Below are 17706 nucleotides of genomic sequence, written 5' to 3' on the forward strand. Positions count from 1 at the left end.
GGGGTACCATAGAAAGAAAGTACAATGCACCAAAGGTCCTGCCCTCCAAAATAAAAAACCCAAGCTAACCCATCAAGAACAGGGAAACCCCACCCAAACTAACCAAAGGAATCCGAGATATTGGAAGACCAGTGGTTAAAACTGTTGTTGAAGTCTTTCTCTCTAGCCTTTAACCAGGACCAAGCTAGAAAGAGAGCATCATCCATGACTTTAGAGGAATCAAAAGCTTTTCCTTGGAAAATCAGAAGATTCCTATGCTGCCATATAGAGTTAGTTAGGGCAATCCACCACCCACACCATCTGCTATGATTCACTGCTGCACCAAAACCTTCATAGAATTGAGTAAAGTGGCTAGCTGGAGAAACTGGAAGAGGACCTACTACCTGAATCCATCTCATGGATTCCCACCACAAGCCTATTGTCATTTTACAATTAAAGAAGAGATGACTCGCCTCCTCCTGCACACACCTACACAGAGGACAATGAACTTCCTGGATAACCACATTTCTGCTTTGAAGATTATCCCTAGTGGGGAGTCTGTTTTTAATAAGCCTCCAACAAAAAACCACTGCCCTAGGGGGGATTTTCAGCTTCCAAATAATCTTGAAAGTCTTCCCATCTGAACCTGTTGTGCTGGGGTTCATCAATAAACTATAAGTTGACTTGGTAGTGTACACACCACTAGGTTCAGCCATCCACATCATGGTGTCCTTAGCATGTCTCTGAATAGGGATAGAGGTGATTTCCTCCATAAACTCCACAGCTAAATCACTTTCATGATCAAATAAGTTCCTCCTCCACTTCATATCCCACCTCCAATTATCATGAGTAAAATCGCCCATCTTTGAAATGAGAGATTTTTGCTGTCTACTAATCAGGAAAAGTTGATTATATTTCTACTCAAGAGTGCAATCTTCCCCTAGCCACTTATCTGTCCAGAAATTGATTTTATCCCCACACCCAACCTTCCAAGTCAAATGATGTTGAAAAATACTGTGGAAGAGCATTCAGGACATAATTTATTAGGGTGATCTTCCCACCCATGGATATATTTTTCTGGCCCCATTTGGATAATTTAGATTCAAATTTATTAATCAGAGGCTCCCACACCAGCTGGCTTGAAGGATTAGCCCCAATAGGAATACCTAGGTAGTAAAAAGGGGATTCCATTTGCCTACAATTCAGGATTTGGGTTGCTTCAAGGGCCCAATTGACTTCACCTCCTAAAATCCCAAATTGACTTTTAGCAAAATTAATCTTCAGGCCAGATGCCAATTCAAAACCTCTAAGCAAAGCCTTCAAAACATAGACATTCTCCCAGGCAGCCTCACCCAAAAAAACAGTATCATCAGTATACTGCAATATATTGGTAGCTTCTTTTTTCTTTCCAACTAGGTAGCTTCTATAAAGATTTTTCTGAACTGCTTCCCTCATCATTCCAGTGATTCCTTCACCTACTATGTTAAAAAGCGAAGGGGCTAAAGGATCCCCTTGTCTCAATCCTCTGGTAGGGACAAACTCCTAAGAAGGACTTCCATTAATTAAGACTAATATGGTTTATGATTGGAGGCAAGCTGAGATCCATTTTCTCCATTTGAGGCAAAACCCAACCTAAACAGCATATAATCCAAGAAAGACCAAGACACTGAGTCATAGGCCTTTTCAAAGTCCACCTTGAAAATCATTACTGGCTTCTTGCTCCTTTTTCCTTCCTCAACTACCTCATTGAGGATCAAGATACCATGAAGGATATGCCTACCTTTAATGAAAGCTGGTTGTCTTTCATCAATTAGACCAGCCACCACGGACCTCAATCTGTTAGACAACAGCTTGGCTACCACTTTATACATGCAGCCTATCAAAGATATAGGTCTATAGTCATTAAGGGACTGAGGATGGTTTATTTTGGGAATTAAAGCCAGAAAGGAAGCATTGCTGCCTCTAGGGAAGCTGCCATGAGCATAGAACTCATCCACAAATCTTCTAAACTCAGGTTTCAACACTTCCCAAAATTCCTTGATAAAATTGAAGTTAAAACCATCAGGCCCAGGACATTTATCCCCTCCACAGCTCCACACAGCTTCTTTGATCTCTTGGACAGAGAAAGGGGCAGTCAACTCCTCCCTTTGCCTTTGATTAATAGAATTGAACTGAACCCCATCCAAAGTATGTCTAGAATAATTCTGCTCAGTGAATCTGTTAAGGAAGAAATTAACAGCTGCATTCTTCACTATATTAGGTTGCTGGACCCATACCCCATCCATGAGAATACCTTGAATAGCATTGTAGTTTCTTTTGAAGTTTATGACTTTGTGAAAATAAGCAGTGTTGCAGTCCCCTTCCTTCAGCCAGGTGGCCCTAGATTTCTGCCTCAATAGAGATTCAAAGGCATTTGAAGCATCCCATAACTCTTGCTGAAGGGATTTCTTAGCCTTAACCTCTTGTTCAGACAGAATTGTATGGGAGGCTAAATTCTCCACTTCATTTAACTTCTGCTAAAAGCTGTGAATCTTCTTAGCATTAATATTCCCATCAAAGCAGGATTTTCTAATAGTATAGCATAACATACTCAACCAAACAATTGTATTATGTTTATTTTCTCTGCATTGGTTTAACTGCATAGGGACCAATCCTGACTTGTCTATTGTATTTTCTAGTACCTCTGGTACTTAATTAATATATATTAGTATTTTGGCTGATAAAAAAAAACAACAGTGCATGTGAACCACAGTGAAGAGTTTGTCTTTCATTTAGTTTTAGTCGTGGAGAATGTCAACCAAATGAAAACTGTTTGGTACAAAGTTGAGTTGCTATAATTCTGCTATCTACAAAAAGAGTCTATATAATTGATAACTAGCTAGGAGTTACAGTTGTTTTAATGACTTATGGTGTGTGTGAACATTTGTACCTTTTGAGTTCACTTAAGTTGATATAAAGCTATAAAATTCTTGCTATTATTATTAGGATAAGATTTATTGTGCTTCTGTTGACTTTGAAATTAAACTAGTCGTGACATAAGCTCGATTGTTACCAGCAGTTATTGATATACTTTTGAATTGGTCTTGAAAAGGATAGCACCGCTGGTGTTACTTACGTGATAGGTTTTAAAGAAGCTGCATGGAGAATCTCAATTTTAAATTTGCTAAACCCTAAATTATGCTGCCATACTATTTTCAGATTCCATTAGGAGCGATTTTAGCCATTGTTGATCCTGTGGTGATAGGCATTGTTGAGAAGCCAGAGGTCATTGCTGTTTCGAAATTAATTAAAAGTGGTCTTGCGATCATTGCTGGAAAGTGAATTGTGTTGAAGCCTCAAAATCAGGTATTTATATGTTTTATTCGAAAACTACTCTCAAATTGTTTGTGTATGTATTACTGGTATACTTGTAGAATTGTTTGATTTATACGCACCAGTTGTTGCTAAGTACAACATAAATTGCAATGCCATGAAAGTAGTATTTATTGAATAATTTGGAAAGTAAATAACAAATAATGAATTTGCAAGCCCAATACCATTGTTTGGTAGATAAATTGTTGTATTTGTTTGACTAACTTATCTAACATCTAATGACTATCTGTCAATAGTCCTCCCCTAAAGCTATCTTTGAAATCCAACTTGTGCTGTTGACACACACACCTACATACACACACACAACCACACACACACACACACACACACCCCCACAGACCCAAACACACACAGCCACACACACACACACACATACACACAAACAACCACACACACACACAGCGACACACACACACACCCCCACAGACCCAAACACACACAGCCACACACACATACACACAAACAACCACACACACACACAGCGACACACACACACACCCACATACCCCCCCCCCCCCCACACACACACACACACAGCCACAAACACACACACCCACACACACACACACCCACCCACACACACACCCACCCACACACACACACATACACACACACACACATACACACACACACACACACACACACACACACACACACACACACACACACACACACACACACACACACAGCGACACACACACACACAACCACATACCCACACACACACACACAGAAACACACACACACCCACACCCACACACACAACCACACACAGAAAATACTAACAGACCGAAAATACTACTAATCCTACAAAGGAACACCCCCCCCCCCAAAACCTACCAGAGTTAGGCTACTGCATAATTAGTGAACTAGCTGCATGTCTCTGCTACGGCCTGGGGAACGATCATTTACAGTTTTATCAAACCTCACAGAGCTGAGCAAAGTATCGCGACTAGTCATAACGGCTTCAAAAAACCCATCTACTCCCTTTGCAAGAAGATCATTTCCTTGTGAAAGCTTCTCGGCACCCGCACGTAATTCCTCAATAGTCTTCAGAAGCCATTCTATCTCAACGGTATCTACACCAGCCTGGATAGTAGGATATAATATCTTCACAGAGGCATCAACCGCTTCCAACTCATTCAATACAGTAAATTTACCACCAGAAAATCTTACTCTAATTTCCTCATTTACAAGATTCTGCAACCTTCTAAAATCTAGAGCCCATGAATGTATGTCCGCCACATTCAAGTCTGATAACTTCTTTGACGAGCCAGAGAATGCTGTAGTAAACACCCTGCAAATAAATACAGTCTCCACCTTAACTCCATACATTGCTTGCATCAAAACCTTTCCTTTGGCAGAATTATTAACCTTAGGAAGATCTAGTGAGCCCACAAGATTATCTAACATAGAAATACATTTCTCAATTCTAGGGTTCCTAGAACTAACATGCTTTCCATCAGCTTCCCTCACTCCAAATTTAACGGTGCTATCTATGTCGTGCAAGGACTCAACTTCCTGCTTCTTCTTTTTCTTCTTCTTATGCATTTCACCCCTATCCACATTTTCACTTTCATACCCAATAAAACCATCAAGTTGTTGACTAAAATTTTCACCATCAGCATTCCCACTGCCACTTTGTTGCCTTTTGAACTAATCAAATTTCACATGCCCAAGGCTGAGCTCCTTGTTAATATCAACACTTTGAACAAAATTTCCCACTGTCATTACCATTCTTTGTTCTGTGCCTTTTGTGCTTCTTATGAGAGTGAGATGATCCAAGCTCCTTGTGGAGCTGCTTGAGCTCGTTGAAAGATGCAGAAGCTCAGTGGAGATATGCATTGATGACATGAGAAGTACCATTGTCAGTAGAGACAAACTTTGTGAGAATTTTAACTGCTTTCAAAATTGATATGTCTTTTACCGGAACACTCCAGAGATTGTCTTCATCTTCCTGCCCTTTGGCTCTCGCACATATATTATCTATTTTCGCTGAGCAAAACAAAAAAAAAATAGTCTAAATTGTGCAGTGCACACTTAAGAGGAAGGTTTCGCTAGTTTAGACGTGAAAGCTCATAGCTAAATGCATTGCAAATGTCTAGCAACTTTGAACTTATGTCGAAGTACACATCAATCCATTTGTCCTCCCAATCACTCACAGGAAGCTCAAGGGCAGTCATAAGGTGAGGATTTCATCCTTGCTTTTAGGCACAAGATAGTTGGTTTGTAGAATCAGCTAAGCCCAAACCCTACAGAAAACGTTCCCTCCTCTCCTTCACACTAACAGGGTCCTTCAGACTTAAAGCAATAGTGGATAGATTTCCATAATCTGTAATCACACAAAACAACATTGATCACTAGTTTGCCCTCAAATTTTACTAGCATGACAACTACACACATCCTCATGATACACACAGACCCTCATGATACACACACACACACACATATACCCAAATACAATAATAAAGCATAAGCACCCTTGAAACCCAGTGCCATACCCTAATTTCGTCTGGGATTGTTTGATGGCATGCAACCTTCGCTTGATCGCTTCGAGGAACTTGACACCCATTGTTAAGCAATCCGTGAAGTTTCGCGACATGTCGAGAGTCGAAAGGAAACATTATGGCGTAATCCGTAAAGTTTGGTGACATTTCGGAAAGAAAACAGCCAAAAACACAAAAATAGGGGTGAACTTATCAAGATAGGGGTGTAAATAGCAATTCAAGTCTAGGCCCTTCCGAAACATTTTGGAAGTTGGGTTGCTTAAGGAGGAAGCAACTGGACGGCAAGCTCCTCCACATTTTTGAAAAATGGTTTTCGGGGCTTCCGTGGCTTCCGTAAAATTTCTGAAAACCTTGGGTAAGCATATTTCACTTAACATTGATGAAAGGGAAGAGAAAAAAAGATGAAAATCAAATCCAAAACACTTCCGTAAGGCTTCTGTAAATTTTCCGTAAAATACGAAAAGGGGGTGAACTTAGTAATTCAGGTGCGCTTAGAAATCTTCTTCATTAAGTCTCTGGGCGGCAAGCACCTCTCTTTTTCCCTATAAATAAGGGAGGGAGGCTGTTTCAAAAAATACTCATCACCCCTTAGCTATGCATTTCGGCTATTTTGGGCAAAAAACACGTTTTCGTGAAGAAAAATCGAGTCGAAGTGCTTCCGTAACGCTTCCGTAAGCGATTCTGTGGAAATTCTTCATCGTTCTTCACCGTTCTTCGTTCGTTCTTCGGTCTTCAACCAGTAAGTTCCCGAAATCGAATCTTTCAATTCATTCTATGCACCCTTAGTGGTCCTTACTTGTTTTGTGTACTTTCACTTTAATTTCGCTTACTTTCAGTTTTCTTTTCTTCTGTTTTTAACGTACTTTAACCATTTATTTGAGCCATTTTCTCACCTAATAAATGATAAAATGAATTTCAACCGATCATTTGTGTTGTAATCTCGTTTAATCACTGTTAAAACAAAATCTAAACCGATCATTCACGCTGTAATCTTGGTTAAACCTAAAAAGGAAAAATAATAATAATATAATCAAAATATCTTTGAATGAAATAATCAAAAAAATAAATCGGACGTTTTTCTTTGGAAGTTTCCTTGGATCAATTGACTAATAACCAAAGTGAAACTAAGGCAAAAATTAACTCACAAATCAAGCTTTGTCCACAAAAAATCACTAAAAACCGTTTTAAGGTCCAACGCCTTAAACGATCCTCTTTGCTTTTATCGGTTAACATGGACCGTTCAAAAGCATAAAATCAACATGTAACTTTACCGCTTTTGCGAGAACTACGTAGGTCTGATTTCCTCTTCGATAGAGGATACGTAGGAGCAAAAGCTCCGCTTTTGTCAACCTCGTGAGATGGTTAGAGGTCCAACGCCTTAGCTTTCTCACCAAGTAAAATGGATAATTTTAAGGTCCAATGCCTTAAATGACCCTCTTCAAGGTAAAAAGAATCACTTGATTCACCCCTTTTGAAAGAACTACGTAGGTCTGATTTCCTTATCACAATTGAGGAATACGTAGGAGCAAGGGAAACACCCTTGTCGACCACAAAAAGGTAAAAAATACAGAAAGGGCATAAAAAGACAAAAATGTAAAAGGGAAATAAAACAAATTGAAGTCATATTTGCACACTCGATTAAAGGCTGTCGTCCCTTGTGACGGACGCGTGGGATGTTAATACTTTCCCCGTGCGTAAATACAACTCCCAAACCTTTTACACTTAAAGTTCGTAGAACACACCTTTCTGGTTTTTCCGACGTTTCCCTCGAATAAACGTTGGTGGCGACTCCGTGCATTTTCCTCCCATGGAAGACGCACCCGTGAGCCCTCGCATCGCCCTCCAGCCAAAGGGTAGGTTGCGACACCCAGCATTTGAAATTAGTTACATAAACAATTGTTGATGTCTATATTTGTCTGTAATTGAATTTTACCTTTTGTATGTTCTTGTATGTGATCAGTGTAATTTGCTATATAAATAACTGTTGTTCATGCTGAGTGAACCTTAGATTCCCGTTTGAGACTGAATGCAATGACTTTTGCGGACAATTTGCATTAGTCATTGTATTTAGTCTTGAATTGTCCGTTTGGACAATTTGGGGAGACTAGTTTTTTATGTTAGATTCATTCGTGAAGGTTATTATTATTTTCATTAATTGGATTAAATTTTGGTTCAATGCATTTCAAGTTGTTCTCTGAGTGCATACTTGATTATCGGAAAATTCATTTCACTGATGTCATGTCGTGTACTTGGAGACCAATGTGAAATGCTGCCGAAATTTAGTCAAATTTTTGTAAATAATGGTAACCCTGACGTTTGAAGCTAACATAAAAGACAGTTTTCCTAAATGGGATAGGGTCACACCTATAAATAAAAAAGTGAGATTTTCATGCATGGAATTGCTTAGATGGATCGAAGTTGGATGAATGAAAGTCGCATGAGCCTAGAATATGAGGATGGCGTCGAACAGTTCTTGCAATTTGCTTCAGAAAGAGGTCGATCGAATGAAGAAGGAAAATATTATTGTCCTTGCATCAACTGTTTGAATGGAAGACGACAACTACTCGATGACATGCGGGACCATCTATTGTGTGATGGGATTAAGAAGAATTACACGACGTGGATATGGCATGGTGAAGTCATAGACATGCAGAGTGGGTCCCAATCTGAACCGTTTGATGTAGAAATGGGAGATCAGTTGGAGGACATGATTTGTGACCTTGGACAAGAGTCTTTCCAGCAAGCACACGCCCCTGTGTATGAAGGATTGTAGAGTGATTCAAAGAAGTCTTTGTATGCAAGGTGCAAGAATTCCTTAACCTTGTTGTCTGTGGTGTTAAGTCTGGTTAATGTGAAGGCCAGGTATGGGTGGAGTGACAAAAGTTTCACCTCACTGCTTGAGGTAGTGCACAATCTGCTTCTAGAGGACAACACGTTGCCTAAAAGTTACTATAAGGCAAAAAAGATATTGTGTCCGATGGGTATGGAGTATCAGAATATTCATGTTTGCCCCAATGATTGCATACTGTACAGGCATGAATTACAATAAATGTCGAAATGCCCTATCTGTGGGACTTCACGGTACAAAGTGAAGGATGAAGAGGAAAGTCGTTCTAATCAAAACTCCAACAAGGGCCCCCCAGCGAAGGTTTTGTGGTATCTTCCAATCATTCCAAGGTTTAAGCGTCTTTTTTCTAATGAGGAGGATGCAAAAGAACTTACATGGCATGCAAATGGAAGGATTTTTGATGGAATGGTCCGTCATCCGGCTGATTGCTCGCAGTGGAAGAAGATTGATGGTTTGTATCCGGATTTCGGGAATGAGCCAAGAAATCTTAGACTTGGACTAGCCAGTGATGGAATGAATCCATATGGCACCTTAAGCACTCAACACAGTTCATGGCCAGTTTTGCTAGTAATTTACAATTTGCCTCCTTGGTTGTGCATGAAGTGAAAATACATGATGTTGTCTATGATGATATCGGGCCCAAGACAGCCAGGAAATAACATTGATGTTTATCTAAGTCCGTTGGTTGAAGATCTGAGAAAGTTGTGGGACGAGGGGGTTGTAGTTTTTGATGCGTTTCGCAAGGAGACGTTCGAAATGCGTGCAATGCTTTTTTGTTCCATTAATAACTTTCCAGCATATGGGAATCTCAGCGGTTACAATGTTAAGGGTCATCATGCATGCCCCATCTGTGAAGAAAACACAAGCTACATACAACTTAAACATGGGAGAAAAACAGTCTACAGTAGGCATCGCCGCTTTCTAACACCCAATCATCCTTACAAACTACTGAAAAAAGTTTTTAATGGAAGTCAAGGGCATGATATTGCGCCGATACCGTTGACTGGTGAACAGGTATATCAGCGGGTTCAACACCTGAATATTGTATTTGGGAAGACCTAAAAGAAGGATAAAAGTAAGAGTTGCATGTGGAAGAAGAGGTCCATTTTCTTTGATCTTCCATACTGGTCTGATCTTGACGTTAGACATTGTATTGATGTTATGCATGTGGAGAAAAATGTTTGTGACAGTGTGATTGGGACGCTCCTTAACATTCAAGGCAAGACGAAGGATGGCTTGAATACCCGTCAAGATCTAGCTGATATGGGCATACGATCACAGTTGCATCCAAGGTCTGATGGGAAGAAAATTTACTTGCCCCCAGCCTGCCATACTTTGTCCAAGAAGGAGAAGATAAGTTTCTGTCAGTGTCTTCGTCGGGTGAAGGTTCCACAAGGATACTCTTCAAATATTAAGAGCCTTGTGCAGTTGAAGGAGCTTAAGCTTGTAGGGTTAAAGTCTCACGATTGTCACGTGCTCATGCAACAATTGTTAGCTGTGGCTATACGAGACATCTTGCCAAACAAAGTCAGGTTAGCGATAACTCGCCTGTGCTTTTTCTTCCATGCTATATGTAGCAAAGTCATTGATCCTGTCAAGTTTGATGAGTTGGAAAATGAGGCCGCAATTATACTGTGCCAGTCGGAGATGTATTTTCCCCCTGCTTTCTTTGACATCATGATTCACTTGATTGTGCATCTGGTCAGAGAAATCAAATGTTGTGGTCCTGTTTATCTATGGTGGATGTACCTGGTTGAACGATACATGAAAATCTTAAAAGGGTATAAAAAGAATCTATATCGTCCAGAAGCATCTATTGTTGAGAGGTACATTGCAGAAGAAGCCATTGAATTTTGTTCAGAATACTTAGAGAAGGCTAAACCTATTGGCCTTCCTGAGTCTCGGCATGATGACAGAGTGGGTGGTAAGGGTTTAAGAGGACTGCATGTGATCACTCCAAGTGTAGAACATTTGTTACAAGCTCACTTGTATGTCTTGAACAACAGTAATGAAGTTTTGCCATACGTACTTAAGCATAAAGCTTTAGTTGAACAGAATAATCCAAAAATGTCAAAGAATTGGGTGTTAAAAAAGCATAACAAGACTTTCTGTGATTGGTTTAAAGATACAATCTTTGCAGATGAGAATGCTTCAGAAACATTAAGAAACCTAGCAGATGGGCCTAAAAGAAATGTTATAACTTGGCAAGGATACGACATAAACAAGTATTCATTTTACACAAAAGCATAAGATGACAAAAGTACAATGCAGAACAGCGGGGTCACCCTAAGGGCTGAATCTCAATACTTTGCAAGTGTCAGTGACGCCAATCCCTGTGTAGCTTCCATCCCTTACTTTGGGTTCATTGATGAAATTTGGGAGCTTAACTATGTGAAATTTACGGTATGTGTTTTCAAATGTAAATGGGTTGACAGCAACACCGGTGTGCGCACCGATGATATAGGATTTACTCTGGTAGACCTAAAGAAACTTGGTTACCACAATGACCCTTTCATCATGGCAGAACAAGCTAGACAAGTATTTTACGTGCAAGACCCTTGTGATGAAAGGTGGTGCGTGGTTCTGCACGGCAAAACAATTGGTGTTAATGTAGAAGATGATGATTCATACATGGACACCTATGTTAGTCCTTTGACCGCACAAATCACTCCTAACGCTGTCGGAGAAGAAGAAGCTGACGACGTTCATGCTAATCATAATAATCATGATGAAGGAGAATTGAGTAACATCGTCTAATATAATTTTCTGCAAAGACAGAGGTCACCAAAGCAAGTGACAGCTACATTTTTTTCTGATTGAGGCATCGGTATTTTGTTTCAGATGGCATCCTTAGGAATTCATACAGCTCATGTTTGTCGCCAGTTTCATCATCCATCACCCTTACCTTCTCTTGCTTCTCACGTTTATTGTTGTTAAACCCATATTTATGTTTTCTTCCCTTCATGTCTTGTTTTATCACAACTTTAGCCGAATCTCCTATCTTCAGCACAGTTGAATCTTCTGTCTTATTCTCCAATGACACACTTTGATGGCTTGTATCTCTTTTCTTCATATGTTATAGTGCTTCAGCTTCAGAATGCATAAAGCAATATGAATTTTCCAGTGATCACCAAAGGCTTTTGCATCAGCATTGACACTCTCCACCCTCTTTGCTTTATGCTTCTGTGCTGCATTCCATGCTTCCTCCTTATAAATCTCAGATTTATTAGAGGTTGCACTAGAACGATCAGCACCAATCTGTGTTTCTTCCTCGTCTACCAGATCAATATCTTTTCTTTCAACTTTTGTTTTGTAAATTATAGTGTAGTTTACAAAAGCAAAGGTGAAACGAAAGATATTGAGCTGGTAGAGGCACGGATTGGTGCTGATTCTTCTAGTGCAACCTCTAATAAATCTGATAATTATAAGGAGGAAGCATGGAATGCAGCACAGAAGCATAAAGCAAAGAGGGTGGAGAGTGTCAATGCTGATGCAGAAGCCTTTGGTGATCACTGGAAAGTTCAGATTGCTCTATGCATTCTGAAGCTGAAGCACTAGAACATATGAAGAAAAGAGATACAGGCCATGAAAGTGTGTCATTGGAGAATAAGACAGGAGATTCAACTGTGCTGAAGATAGGAGATTCGGCTAAAGATGTGATAAAACAAGACATAAAGGGAAGAAGGCATAAATATGGGTTTAACAACAATAAACGTGAGAAGCCAGAGAAGGTAAGGGTGGAGGATGATGAAACTGGCGACAAACATCAGCTGGATGAAGTCCTAAGGATGCCATCTACATGTGTATTTCTCAAGATATAGTATTTATATTCCATCACGCATCCATTGGCTGCTGATTACATGTAATAGACTTTTTTTAACATGCTTGCCCCAAATCAAATCATAATTCAATGTTTGTTGCACAACACGTCACTAAAATTTGCTATGTACAAATTGACACCAACCCCAATCAACCCCTCCCCTGGTAATCCCCAATTTCATTCCTTCATCATTCAAGGTCTTCATGCCATTCCTTCCCCGAGACTTTGAAGTACTATTGTCAACGATTTCTCTACAATTCCAAAAATCTAAGAAAAGTTTGCTTGCATTCACCCCACTTTGACATCCTTTAAATCCCATGGAAATCTAGCTTTGAGTGCACACTATGTAATCTTCACATGTCTACGATTATTGTTACTTGTGCTACACAGTAATTTTCTTTCATGTCTTGAAACAAATTTAAAGCACAAGTATCACAACACATCATCAACCTTAATTTGTTATCAGACTATTGATTTATCAAACTTTTTCATTACTATTACATCTTATCCTGTTTTGAATCACAATTAAAAAGCACAACTAAATCACTTATGACTTATCCTTTTTTGATTAATCCTATTTTGTATGTTACTGTATGTTATTGTATAAAAGATCATGGGTTCTCCACCTACCTCCCCTCCTCCTCCTCCTCCTCCTTCTCCTCCTCCTCCTCCTCCTCCTCCTTCGGGCGCATTGGCTTCGCCGTCTGCCGTAAAGCGGACACGCAAAGCCTCATGTCTACGATCATTGTCTACTATACCACCTGGTGCTGAGAGACCAGTGGTTCATGTTGATCCTGCTACTGGCAAGGCCGACGGTCCCCACAGGAAGAAATTAAGAACATATTTGGGGATTGTGGCGTGTGATAAGGTGGACGTCACCTACGAGAATTGGAAGGAGGTCCCTACTACTTAGAAGGACCTGATTTGGGAGGATATTCAGGTATTTTTCTTTTCTTATTTGATTTTGTTTAATTAATAGCCAAAAAATACATTATTGTAACAAATAAACTTTATTTGATGTTGTCAGGCAGAATTTGATATCCTAGAGGCTTCTGACAGTAGGACGAAAAGGAAGTTACTTCAGACCGTGGGGGAGAGATAGAGGCAATTTAAATCAGACCTCACGAGGAAATGAGCCCTTGCAGCCGATCAGGACGGTGTCGAGGACACTGTTAGTGAGAAATACGACATTAGCAAGAAAAAGTGGGCCCAGTTTTGCCAAACTCGCAGAGACCCTTCTTGGGAGGTATGTTCCTTGTCATTTAAGTTGTTTTTCAAAAAAACATGATGTTGTTATACTTCATTCAACCAATTTGAAACATTATTGTTTAATTTTTTCAGGATGTGCACAAGAAGGCACAGGCCATCCAGAAGCAAAATGCTGCCCCACACATTTTGTCTCGTGGGGGTTATGACTATTTGGAGCAGAAGCTCCTAGCTGAGAAGATAAAGAAGAAGCTGGAGGAAGCTGCACAGTCAGGAAGCGTTGATGGCGTCATCGACCCTCCATCCCCGGTCAGACGCCACGTCAAGTGGAAGATGGCCCGCACGAAGATAACAGGGGAGATGACGACTGAGGCCGCAAAGGAAATCGTTGAGAAGATTGTAAGTAATTTTCAACTAACCATTACAATTATATTTCAATATTTTGTGAATGCCATGTATCACTGTGTGTTTTCTGTGCAGGATTCCTTTGAGGAGCAAGCAACACAGGGATCCTTCGTCCCCCATGGACGTCAGGATGTTCTCGCCGCTGCTATTGGACGTCCAGAGCACCCTGGACGTGTCCGTGCTACTGGAGCCGTGTCACCATCAAGCAATACTTTGGATCGGCTCCACGGACGTCCCGCAGCTCTTCCTTCCTGACTCCTGAAGAATTGCAGCAATTGACCCATCAAATCAGGGACCAGCTAGAGGAGTCCATCACAAAGAGAGTGACGCGGCAGGTCATGGCATCCTTCAGCCAGATGCAGTCCCAGATTCAGTCGCAGATGCAATCTCAGGGACTTGCATTGCCTCTTGACCCTCTAGTTGGTCCCTCTGGTCCTCGAGTGAGCACAAAGGGGAGTTGTGTTGATCCCTCAGGAAACGATCCTGAGACGGGTGACTCTGATAGGTGCGGCTTGTATATAGAAGCAGATCCTGCCCGCCTGGTTGCCATGGGGATAGTTTATGAGGGATCCATTGTTGTTCATAACACTCCTTTGTTGTCTGGCCAAGTAAATGTGAGTGTGGAGGAGGTTACAGATGTAGATGCTCCAGTTCCTGTACCCACTGATGAAGTTTCCTTAGTGGGGAAGACACTTCACACCTTCCTTGCTTGGCCGACACATCTGGTCAAGTCTTTATCACAGCAGGTACTTATTGACCTTGCTATATGTTTCTTCTTTTTAAATTAATTCATTAAGTTAGGCTATTTAACTTTGTTTCATGAACAGGTAGTTGTGTCTCCAGCAAAACCACCTCCAAAGCCCGATCCGGAGGTCGATGATCCGCTTTATCTTATGACATTGATCATCCCAGAGCTTTTCTTGAGGCCTTATCAGGTTAGATGGGATGCCACCGTGTTCGGGGTATTTAATCCAGATTTCCCCATCTACATAAAGCACGAAGACCTCTCCGAAATCGCACACGGTGGTCAATGTCTCAGCATATCAGTGTTATAGTTGTGGATTTTGTAAGTCATTTTATATTACTTTTAATTACCTAAGTTATTGCTTTCAATTCATAAATATTTAACTTTGACATAACATAAACAGGCATCTCACTGAAACATGTATACGAGCGGGGAATTCTGATATCTATGGATTCCTCGAGCCACAGTCCATTCAGAGGTCTGGGAAATCGCAGTTTGAGTCTGAAAGTTATATAAAGACTTGAATGCAGAGTTCAAAACGTGATGTCTATCTTGGAGCTTACCTAAATGGGTAAGTCACAAAATAACTGAATTTAATTAATGTTTACTAATGTACTAACCCATATTAATCTCCACTGCAGCGGACACTGGCAGATGGTGGTCATCCTGCCCAAGGAACACCTAGTTATCTGGTTTTGTTCATTGCATAACAGGCCAGACAACTACCTTAAGGGGATTATTAATAGGTTAGTATTCTTTTTAATGCATTTGCATTGAAATACCTCAACGTACAACACCAGTTTTTAATTGTTACTCATCTGGAACAGTGCTTTAAAAGGTCTTGATGATGCTCCACAGCCTAAATCAGAGGCTCCTGCTAGGTGGATTGTCGTCAAGGTACGTCATTTACATAAAACTTCCACTTATATATATATTTCTTTATGTGTCTGTACACTAGTTGTTTAATTAATATCCAAATTTCATTATGTATTTAGTGTAATAGACAAAAAAGAAGTACTAAGTGCGGCTACTATGTGATGCACTGGATGTCCACCATCATTTTAGGAACTTTTAGGAATAATTGGGAAGCGGTAAGTTTATTTCAAACAAAATTGATTTATTTATAATTTGTATTACATTATTAACTTATTATGATTTATTTCATCATGCAGTATTTTAACGATCCTAGACCATTGGAGCCAGAGAGATTAAAGGCATTGTGGATCCAGTGGGCACAGTTTTATCTCCGAGTTAGAGATCAGGCCTAGGATTTAGGGACATTATCTTTAGCTTAGTTTACTTTGGTTTAACATTTTTGACATTTTATATATAATATGAACATTGAATTCATTTGATGATTGTTCTTTATGATAAATCAATTATTTGATGTTTATTATCATTAAAACTGCTTGAAAGCATAATAAAATATTTATTTGCTGTGAATTGGGCTTGAAATTACATTTTGCAGGTACAATTTTGGGTTTATTGTAAAAACAGAAAGTATATATAAAAAAAATACTTGAAAACAACATCGGTTATTTACAAAAATCGATGTCGACATGAACCTTAACATCGATCATACAGAAAACCGATGCTAACTTTTGTACATTAACAAAAGTTAACATCGGTTATTCATACATAATCAATGTTACCGTTTCTATATTAACATCGATTATTTATACATAACCGATGTTAATGTACATAAGTTAACATTGGCTATCTATACATAACCGATGTTAATGTACAAAAGTTAACATCGGTTATCTATAAATAACAGATGTTAAAGTTGTACATTAACATCGGTTTTCTATGAATAGCCGATGTTATATACAAAGACGTACAACAAATAAGTATATGCATCATCAACGTTGAGATCGGTTTTCTACTGAAACCGATGTTAATGTAATATATTAACATCGGTTTTCTCTAATATATTAACATCGGTTTTCTCTAAGAAAACCGATGTTAATATGTTACATTAACATCGATTCTTCTAGAGAACCAATGTTAATATATAACATTAACATCGGTTTTACTACAAAACCGATGTCAACTTTCGTCATGCATACACTTTTTTGTTGTAGTTCTTTGTGTTTAACATCGATTATTTAGAAAATCGATGTTATTATATTTATGTTAACATCGGTTTTTAAAAATCGATGTTAACGATGATGCATTCAACATCAATTTTAGAGTCGATGTAGAATGCCCTAAATAACCGATGTTGAAAGTGTAATTTCTAATAGTGAACGTTTCCAACTAAGAATAGATATAAGTGAAAGTGAATATTATATGTAATATTCAATTTCTTAAAATCAAATCAAATTAACTATTGTGATCGGAACAAAAAGGAAGTTGGCATGAATGCAGTCTTTGGCGTCCTACCTGTAATATTGGCGTACTTAATAGTTAATAGTATCAAATATTAAAAATTCAAAGTTAGCATCGACCCGTATATTTTAAACTTTGAAGGCGTGTTAGTGTGAATTGTGAAACCGACGGTGACCTTTGACTTGAAGTGAATGCCATTGCCATCCCTTTGCCCACAGGACTGAAATGGGCATTTGGTGGGAACCAGGTACCCTTAAAAATAGAAATAATAATAAGCAATATGTAGACTTCTCTTTTATATTAGTATTATTATATTATTAATTACTTGCAAAATAATCAACCCTCACGAGGACACCGACAACTACTACTAAACATTTTGAAGAATTTCATGTACTGATCGAACAAGGCAACATAAGCAAACTTTCAAAGTCTAACTGGGTAAGGAATCGCCAACAACGAACTAAATAATCAAGCAATAAAATGTGTAGATAAA

General features: G+C 39.3%; 2 protein-coding genes across 2 annotated transcripts; both read right to left on the reverse strand.

Moving 5' to 3' along the window:
* Positions 1–948: 948 nt before the first annotated feature.
* LOC114411222 lies at positions 949–1434 on the reverse strand. The gene has a single exon (XM_028374970.1). The coding sequence runs from the start codon at positions 1432–1434 to the stop codon at positions 949–951; it is 486 nt and encodes a 161-aa protein (XP_028230771.1).
* A 2690-nt stretch (positions 1435–4124) lies between these two features.
* LOC114411490 (protein BPS1, chloroplastic-like) lies at positions 4125–4903 on the reverse strand. The gene has a single exon (XM_028375151.1). The coding sequence runs from the start codon at positions 4900–4902 to the stop codon at positions 4213–4215; it is 690 nt and encodes a 229-aa protein (XP_028230952.1). The 5' UTR covers position 4903; the 3' UTR covers positions 4125–4212.
* Between the last annotated feature and the right edge of the window lie 12803 nt (positions 4904–17706).

Source organism: Glycine soja, chromosome 5, assembly GCF_004193775.1.
Source record: "Glycine soja cultivar W05 chromosome 5, ASM419377v2, whole genome shotgun sequence".
Lineage (NCBI taxonomy): Eukaryota > Viridiplantae > Streptophyta > Magnoliopsida > Fabales > Fabaceae > Glycine > Glycine soja.

Coding starts and splice junctions, on each gene's coding strand:
- LOC114411490 (XM_028375151.1), bottom strand. CDS start 4,902: ATGCATAAGAAGAAGAAAAAGAAGAAGCAGGAAGTTGAGTCCTTGCAC.
- LOC114411222 (XM_028374970.1), bottom strand. CDS start 1,434: ATGAGGGAAGCAGTTCAGAAAAATCTTTATAGAAGCTACCTAGTTGGA.